At 32.5% G+C, this 11,052-nt stretch overlaps 1 protein-coding gene across 2 annotated transcripts; it reads left to right on the top strand.

Annotated features, from left to right (window-relative positions):
• Positions 1-4,203: 4,203 nt before the first annotated feature.
• LOC125208228 (U4/U6 small nuclear ribonucleoprotein Prp31 homolog) lies at positions 4,204-7,847 on the top strand. Of its 2 annotated transcripts, none has more exons than XM_089059933.1 (8): positions 4,204-4,393; positions 5,132-5,197; positions 5,332-5,491; positions 5,733-6,625; positions 6,744-6,814; positions 6,930-7,032; positions 7,218-7,293; positions 7,576-7,847. In XM_089059933.1, the coding sequence occupies exons 2-8, from the start codon at positions 5,142-5,144 to the stop codon at positions 7,672-7,674; spliced, it is 1,458 nt and encodes a 485-aa protein (XP_088916059.1). In that variant the 5' UTR covers positions 4,204-4,393; positions 5,132-5,141; the 3' UTR covers positions 7,675-7,847. The 2 variants fall into 2 exon arrangements, with proteins under 2 accessions (XP_088916059.1, XP_088916058.1); XM_089059932.1 differs by having other exon boundaries at positions 4,206-4,393; positions 5,354-5,491.
• Positions 7,848-11,052: the final 3,205 nt, after the last annotated feature.

Raw genomic sequence — 11,052 nt, 5'->3', positions numbered from 1 at the left:
CTACTACTTGACTAGATGATGCTAAAAAGCGATGTTCCACAATTACATGTACAATATTTGAGTTTAAATAATGATATGGTTTTATATCAAATGTTAATTATATTATTGCAATAAAAAATAATTAATCAACTTTAATATTATTTGAAATATACCAACTAATGCGAACGGGTCAGATTAATAACTACACAAATGTAGTACTAGTAAATATATATATTTTTAATAATACAATGATTAGATACTCTTGAATTGGTGTTGCGTGTACTTCTGAACATAGCTTTTGTGGCTTAAAAAGAACTAGTATTAACACCCGTGCTATGCACGGGTCATAACGTTTTCAAATAATGAAAAATATATTATAGGTAATTAGATTAGCACGGGACAAACATTTTCAAATAATGAAAAATATATTATAGGTAAGTAGATTACAAAATATAGGATAATAAGAATATAATTATATTTATGGTTAATAATATGTATAAATTAAAATATCTATTCACAACACTATAAACATTTAAACCATTATAAACAATAATAAAAACATAAATGAACACCTTCCAACAAATCTAAATAATACAATTCATATTCAGCAAGCAATTTCAAACCGCTTTAATTTATGATATGAGTGGAATAAAACAAAACAATGATAAAAGGGGAGATGTGTGCATAAGGAAAAAGAAATACTTGGTTAGTTAGAATAAGATATACAAATAAAGGAAAATATATGACGATGCCTACAACTTTAATTTAAGATCTAAGTGAAGTGAGATAAAATCAAATAAATGAACCATATACTAAATGAGGATCAAATAAATGATCTTCTGTTGCAGCCTATAAATTTCTTTTAGCCAAAAAAGAACTTCACATGTAATGAAGCGAAGAAATTTTCTAAACAAACAATGTCAAAAGAAGAAGTGCCTTCATTTTTCAAGTTTCTAGCCAAATTGGATTTCACGAAGCTACAGGAAAGCTATTTTACAAAGCTTGAAAAACTTCTTTGTAAATGACATTAACAGTGGAATAACCGCTCCTATCATCATCATCATCATCGTTACATACTGAAATCTTCAGACCTTATCACCCATGCTATGTGTAAATTACAATAAGTATTGATAACATTAGAAACAATTAATAACATTAAAAACAATCAGAAAAAGAAAAATATACTCATCTGATCTCATTATATACACGTGCGATGCACTGCCCAAATATTTTTAGAAAAAGATCTTCACATGTAATGAAAATAAGTAATTATGTGACAATGTCAAAAGAAGAAAGTGTCTTCATTTTTCAGGGTACTGGCAACGGTAGAAAAACAACAGTTCATATTTTTGAAAAACTTCTTTACAAACAACATTGACAATTGAATCACCCTTATGATCATCATCATCAACATTAACAAAAAACTACAGTTTTTCCACCAAATACTGAACTCATTACATACACTCATAATATCTTTGAAAGTCCTATCCACGACTTCTACGCTATGTTTATAAATCATCGGAGCTCTATCCCATATTATAAGCTTAACTCTTGCAATCAGTTTAGCAAGTGCACAACCTCATTTTATATTGCACACAGAATCTTCATTCACACTGATGGAAATTTTAAAGCGAGAATGAGTTGTTCTTCTTCTAGGCAACAATAGAGAAGTTATTCCACTCGACGCCACATTTAAAATAATATTACCCTCGAACGAATTCCTGCTGACAAAGACCTCCATACGAAAGTTTTACCAGTACATCCATAGTCATAGACAAAAAACATTCATCCAGCATTTGAACAGACAGATGACATTATAGTATCATGAACATGAAGCTGTTCATTAGTGAACTTGGAAACAAAATCCAAATGTTCTCTTCCTAGAGCTTCACGATCATAACACAACTCATCGCTAATCAATCTATTATCACATGTTTCAAAATATTCAGAATTTGGATATGATATGATATGCTTTGGAAATCGCACAAACTTTTCTCAACATTTATCAACAAATTCACAAATAACAATCTGACTGGATATGCAGAAGCCCAAAAAGAAGTCTCTTTCATCAGTCATACACTTCACCGTCATATTTGGTAGCGCTTTACTACCAATAATATTTTAGAGCTAATTCAAAATAAAGAATAAAAATAAAATAAAATGGAGATATGAAGTCTAGTTGTCGGCTACTTATTAGAAGGAATCTAAAAATGCTACATTTCATAAATTTTAGGGAATGCTTTGCGTCTTATCGAATGGTTGTAGAGTTTGATCTTTGAAAGAATTTAGAATCATATTATAAATGTGATTATATTGACGAAATGCATATAGTAGCAGTTGTTTTATAATTTAAATTGAAAATAATGAACGATTTGGGTGATAGTTAATAAGTTTTTCTTTTAATAAGTTTAAGCAATTTATCAAACTTTTTAAATACATTTTTTTTTCCGATAATGCAACAATGAGAGTCGTGAGCAACAATGATAAGTTTAAGATATGTTTTTTTATCAAACTTTTTAAATATTTTCTTTTAATCCTTCGTGGACTTACTCTTGAAATTGCAACACAATTGTTCAGGACCAAAAACATGTTTTTTAGAATTAAGCGTCACGAGCAGACGAATGCAAAAATAGTTTTTTTTTTCACAACTAATAAATTCACTTTTACCATAATTAAATTCATTATATGATAATATGTATGGCATAATATTTTGAGAAGCATAAACTAAAAAATAGAACTCAAAGTCACAAATAACAATATGTTACCTAGTTAGAATAAATTAAAATCAATTCAATTATAGCCATGTATAATACTTTTAGTAATTTAAATATAAATATATTTATCAGTTATATATTTTGAATATGAATCTATATTAATAAGTAAGTTCAAGATATTTACTTAAATTAATATATTTTAAATAAAAATGTAGTTTTAAAAAAATGTGTACTATTTACACAGTAGTAATCCAAATTAAAATTCTGTATTATTATGGTGATAAACTATGGTAACTAATCCAGGTTCTATTCTGGTTTATATATTTATCCATAATTTTGGGGAATTTTTTGTATATTTTAAATAATTATATCTATGGATTCACTGCCTCTATATATGGGACGTGGAAAATTCAAAATATATTTATTTATAGTACAATAATAAATGATTCATTAATATTGTCAATCCAATCAATTAAGAATAAATTGGCACTTATTAATCTCATTAATTGCAAATCAATCAACAATTCATCCAATAACCAATCTTTTTTTTACATTTTGAATTATTTGAATGAATAAAATAAAAAAAACATATCACATTCCACTAAAAAATGCAGATATGACAATTCCAGCCAAACACAAAAAAATCCGACGACCAAAATGAAAATTCCAAAAACTATCCACCAACACTAAAAAACCACGCACACAAATACCAGAAATCACACTAATGTAGATTATTATTTCACTTGTATAAATATTACGGAGGAGTATTAAAATTGGTCAAATTGTAGATTGAAAAAATTGATTATTACGTAAATGAATGAAACAATTAAAAGCCCAAACTAAAAACCTAAATACAACAAATACCCTAATTCACTAAATCGACACTCCGCATCCCCTCTGCTGTGCTCGCCAGCCCACCGCCGCCTCACCCGCTAGCGCCTTCATTTCCCGCCTCGTTCTCTCTCTTTCTCTTTCCCTTTTCTTCTTCTCCGGCGGCTAAAGATGGATCTTTGGATGAATCTGGAGGCGGATAGGAAACGGAGGAGGGATTTGACGGGGAAATAGGGGGTTTTGCGAAGGATATAGGTGGTTCTGCACAGTTGGGCGAGTCGGGCTCGTCCTGACTGGTAAGTTTGGTTTTTGTTTTAGCTGATTCAATGGCCTTCTCTGATTCTCTTTGTCTCGCCTCCTCACCCCACTGCTGCCTTCGCCGGAGATGTCGTCCTTCGCGGTCCAAGCAGTCTGCAATTACAATTTAAGAAAATTAGTCCACAAATGCAGATTCAGTATGATTTGTGTATATATCTGTGTACTGTGTTTTGAGAAGCTTGCATTTTATTGGACCAATTTTTGTCCAATGGTTGAAATGACGAAAAGGGTAAAAGAAATAGCCTCATATTTTCCCGCCAAAAAGGATAAATCCGTCTTTTTATCAAATTGTCACTTTAGATTAGTAAAGATGTGGGTTAAAAAGAAATAAGTTTATAATTTTGGGCATGCATACAATAAACCGATTTCCAATTACTTCCATATTTTCTATTCCAACATAGTTGCTGAGCAATACGATTCTGGTGCCCTAGGATTCTAATTTGAACTTGTTCTTCGTTATCTGATTCTGTGCAGGAATTTAGCAATTCTGCTCTTTTTTCTCGAGCGGTAATCCGTTCGCATCAAGCAATTTAGGGCATCAGCGAGATATGGTAATTCGATTGGATATTTTTTTATTGATTTAGTTTTTACTAGACACTCATGAATTGGTGTTGCGTACTACTTCTGACTATATCTTCTGTTTGTATTGTATACGTGCCTGGATTTTAGTTGAGTCGTGGTTAAATTAAAATGATGCGAACGTTGTTTTTATTGATAGGCGTTGCAGATTTCATGAGATGGCTGCGTTCCATGTGTTTAAAATTTAAATCTTGTTTATCGATAATTTATACAATTGTTGTTTATACGAACTCTGGGTTGCTGTTGGAGTCTGGAGAAGAGATGGGTACTGGAATGGAATTGATAATCTTCCTTGTTAGTGCTGTTAAATCATCTGGCTTATCTAATCATTTAGTAAAAGAATCAATTCCACTTTCCCTAATCCCATGCTTTCCTGCATAATGCTGTAGGCCTCTGGCTACAGTGAAGTGTGTTGTCTTTGTGGTTGCGTATCTGTCATGCTCGATCTCCTGGTCGTGTTTATTGAGATCACCTAGAGCCAACCATTTTCTCTCTGATTATTGAGACACGTCTTCTAATGTTTTGCTTGTGAGTCTTCATACATTTTAATAGTCCATAATATATGGTACTCGATGGTTTTGTCCTAAAGCCATATAGTCCGTGGTATTTGCCAATTGAATTGCTGCACGCCTCGTCAAGAGTAGATTTATGTACTCAGTGAAGACCATCTCTTGAAGTTTTAAATTTAACAGGACATTATTTTGTTTCAGGCAACTCTGAATGACTCTTTTCTGGCTGATCTTGATGAATTGTCTGATAATGAAGATGATCTTCTGGTAAGTATATGCGAGTTTTATTAGCATGTGAATACGATATTGCATGTAATGACTGGGTCCTCCGTTCATGATGTTCATCTCCACTTAGCACCTAACGTTTCCGCTTTTTGCTATTTTCTTGGCTGTGGACCTAGTTTGATAGTACTTTTGATTCAGGAAGCAGATAACGACGATGCTGAGCACATGGAAGAAGACGTAGATGGTGATTTAGCTGATATAGAAGCACTTAACTATGATGATCTTGATAGTGTGTCGAAGCTACAAAAAACTCAGCGATTTACTGACATCATGCAGGTTGGTTTAGTTTAGACTACTAGCTATGTATCCAATATCCACTATGTTATGCTATGCGTCTTTTGATTAGTTAATCTATCTGATGCTGCTTGCTTTTTCTTTAGGGTGGTTTTGTTGTTGCATTTCCCTTGTCTTATTCCGCAACTGATTTCCTTGTATAGGTCTGTATTTAGAGTGAATGATTCGCCCCTTCTTTCTCATTATTAATGTAATAGTTGGTAACATTTGATTTTTATTGCAGAAAGTTGAAGATGCATTGGAAAATGGGTCTGAGAACTCCACTCATGGAATTGTTTTGGAAGATGATCCAGAGTATCAGTTGATAGTTGATTGTAATGCCTTGTCTGTCGATATTGAAAATGAGATTGTGATAATTCACAATTTCATCCGTGACAAGTATCGCTTGAAATTTCCAGAACTTGAATCTCTTGTTCACCACCCAATTGATTATGCCCGGGTTGTTAAAAAGATTGCTAATGAAATGGATCTGACGCTTGTTGATCTTGAAGGATTTTTACCGTCTGCTATTATTATGGTGGTTTCTGTCACAGCATCAACTACTAGTGGAAAGCCTCTTCCGGAGGATGTCTTGCAAAAGACAATTGATGCATGTGATCGCGCACTTGCTCTAGATTCTGCAAAGAAAAAGGTTCTTGATTTTGTGGAGAGTCGAATGGGGTATATTGCCCCCAATCTCTCAGCCATAGTTGGAAGTGCTGTCGCGGCAAAAATAATTGGTACAGCTGGTGGTCTTTCGGCATTAGCAAAAATGCCTGCATGCAACGTTCAGCTTCTTGGTGCCAAAAAGAAGAATTTAGCAGGGTTTTCAACAGCAACATCCCAATTTCGTGTTGGCTATTTGGAGCAAACTGAGATTTTCCAGAGTACTCCGCCTTCCTTAAGAATGCGTGCTTGTCGACTTTTGGCTTCAAAATCCACTCTTGCTGCACGTGTAGACTCTACTAGGGGAGACCCAGTTGGAAAAACTGGGAGAACTTTGCGCGCAGAGATTCACAAAAAGATAGAGAAGTGGCAAGAACCGCCTCCTGCTAAGCAGCCTAAACCACTTCCGGTTCCTGATTCAGAGCCCAGAAAGAAGAGAGGAGGTCGGCGTTTAAGGAAGATGAAAGAAAGGTGCTTGAATTTCCTTATTGATTATTTCTTCATTAAATTATATTTTTTCATTTTTAGTTGAAATTAATATTTTCCAACGTCCAAGTCAAAATCCTAATGTTCTTGCAATTTCCATCAGATATGCTATTACAGACATGCGGAAGCTGGCTAACAGGATGCAGTTCGGGATACCAGAGGAGAGTTCACTAGGTACCATTATACTAACTGTGTTGTTTGTTATGTAAAGTAGGATTGGTACATTTTTATTTTGAAGGTGTTAGGCTACTAATATATGCTCATCCTAAGACTTCATGATTTCTTGAAGGTGATGGACTTGGCGAAGGTTATGGAATGCTCGGTCAGGCTGGTAGCGGAAAGCTTCGTGTATCTGTTGGACAGAGCAAACTTGCTGCTAAAGTAGCCAAGAAGTATGATTTCCTTGCATTTCTGTTGAAGTATAGCAGTTTTTTTTATTGATGCTGTATTGGATTCGTTCGATTTCCAAACTTATAAGCTTAATAGTTGAGTTGCTCTGAAGTTCTGCTTCACATTTACTGCTTTCATAGCTGATGAGTGACAATCACTATCCATTTATGCAATTTATTCTTTTCAGGTTTAAGGACAGGAGTTATGGAACCAGTGGCGCAACTTCTGGACTGACATCAAGTCTGGCTTTCACACCCGTCCAGGTTTGATGCTTCCCTGTGGCATTGGTTTCGGTTATTTTGCATTGAAACACTAGCCTCAAAAAGGGGCACAGCTGAGTTCCACGATTAGGGGGAGTTTGATAGAGAAGATAGATAATGCTACAGAACATGATAAGAACACAAATTTTAGTTCAAATAACTCCAAGATGATAGAGGAGTTATGTACCCTAGCAAATGGACCCTACCCAAGCTTAATTTATTACTTACATTTGCTAACTTGCTTGTACTTTGGTTTACTGAGTGAAGATTTGACATGCTTTTCAGGGAATCGAGCTTTCAAATCCTCAGGCGAACCAGTTTGGAGGAACTCAGAGTACTTATTTTTCAGAGACTGGAACTTTTTCGAAGATCAAGAGAACATAGAAGACACTTAGTCTGCTACTCCACCCCCGGGGGCATTATCGTTAGATTCGGCTTTATTCTGGTGTAACTAGCTGCATGCAACTTTTGTAGTAACTTATTCTGTTTGCGGATTCTACTCAGTCGCTTTAACTACACCTGCTATGTTAATTATACGAGGAAATTATTTTGTGAAATTGCTAAATTTGACCACATTTTGTTTTTGTTTCAGTTTCATATTTTGATTTCTGTGTACGGATGAAGATCTTGCTTCTAAAATTTGCTTTCAGTTTGAAAAATGGAAATAGTAATTATTTGTATATGCTCTTCTACCACAATGCTTCTAGGTACCTCCAGTGCCTTGCAGGGATCAATGGCCTCCAGAAAACGGTTCAACGGTCTTATGATCAAATCAGATGAATTGATCGATCCGGTTCAATTTTTAAAATGCTGGTTTTAAGAGAACAAATTTTGTTTGGAATAGGATAATTGTCATTGAAATCAAATCATACTCCTTCATTATCTTTTTTTTTTTTTTTTTAAATAGAAACTTTAAAAATGGTATGAGTTTTAATGCACAATCAGTAAAGTAGATAGAAAAAAAATTGATTAAAGTATTATTAGTGGAAAATTAGTACCATTTCATTAGGGAAAAAAGTTTATTATAAGCAAAAAAAAAAAATTTATTTTATGGGACAAACCAAAATTTTATTTTTAAAGAATAAGGTACTACTAATTTTTATTGACTTCTTATCAATAAAACTGAAATAGAAAATTTAACCTTTTCAATTATTCTGAATTGCCCTATGATGATCAAAACCGAATCTAATATAACAAACTCAAATATCATACTATAACAACGCAAAAAACTACACCGTTTGGTTATACAAGAATCGTTAAATTAACATTATAATGACATTGTTTTGTTTAAAAAAAGTGTCACACATCCAATTACAATCTCTAGAGTTTAACTAAGATAAGCAGATAACAATTTCTAGGACGACTATGTTGTCTAAGCATCACACGTTGTCCCCATCCATATTTTTCACTAATCAAGAATTAATTGGGTGAGGAAATTTTTTAATGCTCTAAAGAATTTTATGTTAAGCCAAATGGAAGGATAAGATGTTGTTATAGTAACTAAATAGCCTAGAATGTCGAATTTTTTTTATTACGAATACTTTTCAATAAACCGAAATGAACTTCATAGAAGGAGTTATGTATGATTTGTAGAGTTTTATAATGTGGACATTGAATTTTAGAATTTAAAAATTATTTTATTTATGAAGGCGGTTGATTATAATTTGTGGCGAACTTGTTGAATATCATGAACTTCTTTTGTAAGTATTGGATTAAATTATATTTTTGCTGGACCATTCTAAAAAATGAGTTTAGAATTTTAAGATTTGAATCACCCCGTCTCCAAAAATAAGTCTTAATATGGCTGTAGCATACTAGCATGGGTAATAGAAATTGGTTACTTGTGTATTAGAGTGGATAATTGATTTCAAGTTTCAACAAATGAAATTGTTAATATAGTTTTATAAGCGGTAAATAAATTAATATATCTCGCTAATACATTGTGGTATAATGTTTATAAATACAAGAAATTAGCTAATTTTTATTTGCGTCAACATAAAGTAGATAGCGACAAAGTGAGTAGGACATTTCCAGGTGTGAATGCGTGATCTTATTTGAGCAATTAGCAATAGTACTTTATTTAATAGTTTCAGAGTTGGAACAAAAGATTTCATTTTCAATCCCCAGTTGGTCCACTCATTATCGAATGGAATTTAAATGCGATATCTTTTTTCCACATTCGAGGAGAGAATACAAATCCTCTTTCATTATTTTTTTCCCACATGGTGGATACTGGATAGGATACAAATCCTCTTTCATTGAGTCAAAAGAGTCTTATTTTAACATGTTAATCTTTTTTGTGTAATTTTATTTTTATTTTAAAAAATTATATTAACTACTTGTATATGCTTGTAAGTTAATTTAATTTATGAAAAATTTAAAACAATTAAATTTAAATTAAACTCACCATGTAAAATTTATTTTAAGTACAAAAAGAAAAGAAAAGAAAAGAAAAGAAAATAAATACTATTTTAAAACACAAAATGATAATACTAGAAAAGAAGCAAAAACAGCGAATACCCATTTTTGCACGTCTGTTTATAATCGAACTAATCATTTTCTTCGGGCCACATGTTAGCAAGATATTTTGTCCTGCACGTGTTCTATATTGGGACATACCAAAATTTAAATACTCTCTATTATTAAATCGAAAATAAAAAAAATTAAAGAAAAATTGAAAGTAAAAAAAGATGTGGTTGTCCAACACAAAAATTAACCGAACTTTCCGAGCCTATACAACTACATAATTACTCTCCTCCATTCCACAATTCACTTTAATTCAAGATGATCAACTAAAACACATTTATCTCTATTTTACTTAATTTTTTATTTTATTTTTTTCACTTAACAAATTAAATAAAGTTACATAAAATTTCATAACACCAAAGAATGGATCATCTTCTTTTGAGTGGAGGAAGTACTATGATATCAACACATACTTACATAAATTATCAATACTAGCTACTACCTCCGTCCCTTGCTAAGAGAAATGTTTATTTTAACACGGAATTTAAGAAAATAAGACTTTATTAATTTAATGGAGAGAACAAAATAGAGAGAGAAAATAAAAGATAAAATGCTAAAAAAAGTATTCACTTACCTTGAAATGTCTCAAAAAAAATATGATACTTTTAATAAAGGACGAAGAGAATACAGTACTAAATAATACAGCGGGCAACTGATCAGCTTTTGTGTGAGGGAGTGACACTTGTTTGTTGTCACCGTAGGACACTTAAAGCTCAGACATTTATTTTGAATATGAAAATTAAGAAATTGTGTTAAATAAGTTGAATGAAAATAAAATAAAATATGAGAGATAATAAAATATGTGAGATAAGAGAGAATGATGTAAGTGACTCAACTTATTTTTAACACAAGTATACCCGCAAGTGTACGAGGCTAATGTAGCAAATAGTAAGCAAAGAGTATCGTATCCACAGAGACAATAAGTGTCAACCTAATTACCACGAACCAACCTCAACTACTATCTAGATAAATCGGAAAGTTTGGGTTTTCTAAATCTACTTAAAAGCAAGGTAAAAACAGTTAAAAACGAATAGAGAACTAAAAGCAAATAAGAGAAAAAGGATGTAGATCAAAGATGAGAAGGGTAGAATTCTACGGGATCGATAACAACTATCATATGCTCAATTAACTTCCTAACTATGCCAACAAAGGGTCTCAAGGGTTATTAAGCTATCACTAAGGTAAAACTATATCTTTTCTCAAAGCATATAATTTGTTGATTGCTACCTAGAACCG

The sequence above is a fragment of the Salvia hispanica genome, chromosome 6, assembly GCF_029641045.1.
Source record: "Salvia hispanica isolate PSC_SH4W2 chromosome 6, Shi_PSC_v1, whole genome shotgun sequence".
Classification (NCBI taxonomy): Eukaryota; Viridiplantae; Streptophyta; class Magnoliopsida; order Lamiales; family Lamiaceae; genus Salvia; species Salvia hispanica.
Note: the sequence above shows the minus strand (reverse complement) of the source record. Positions and strands in the feature narration are given on the sequence as shown.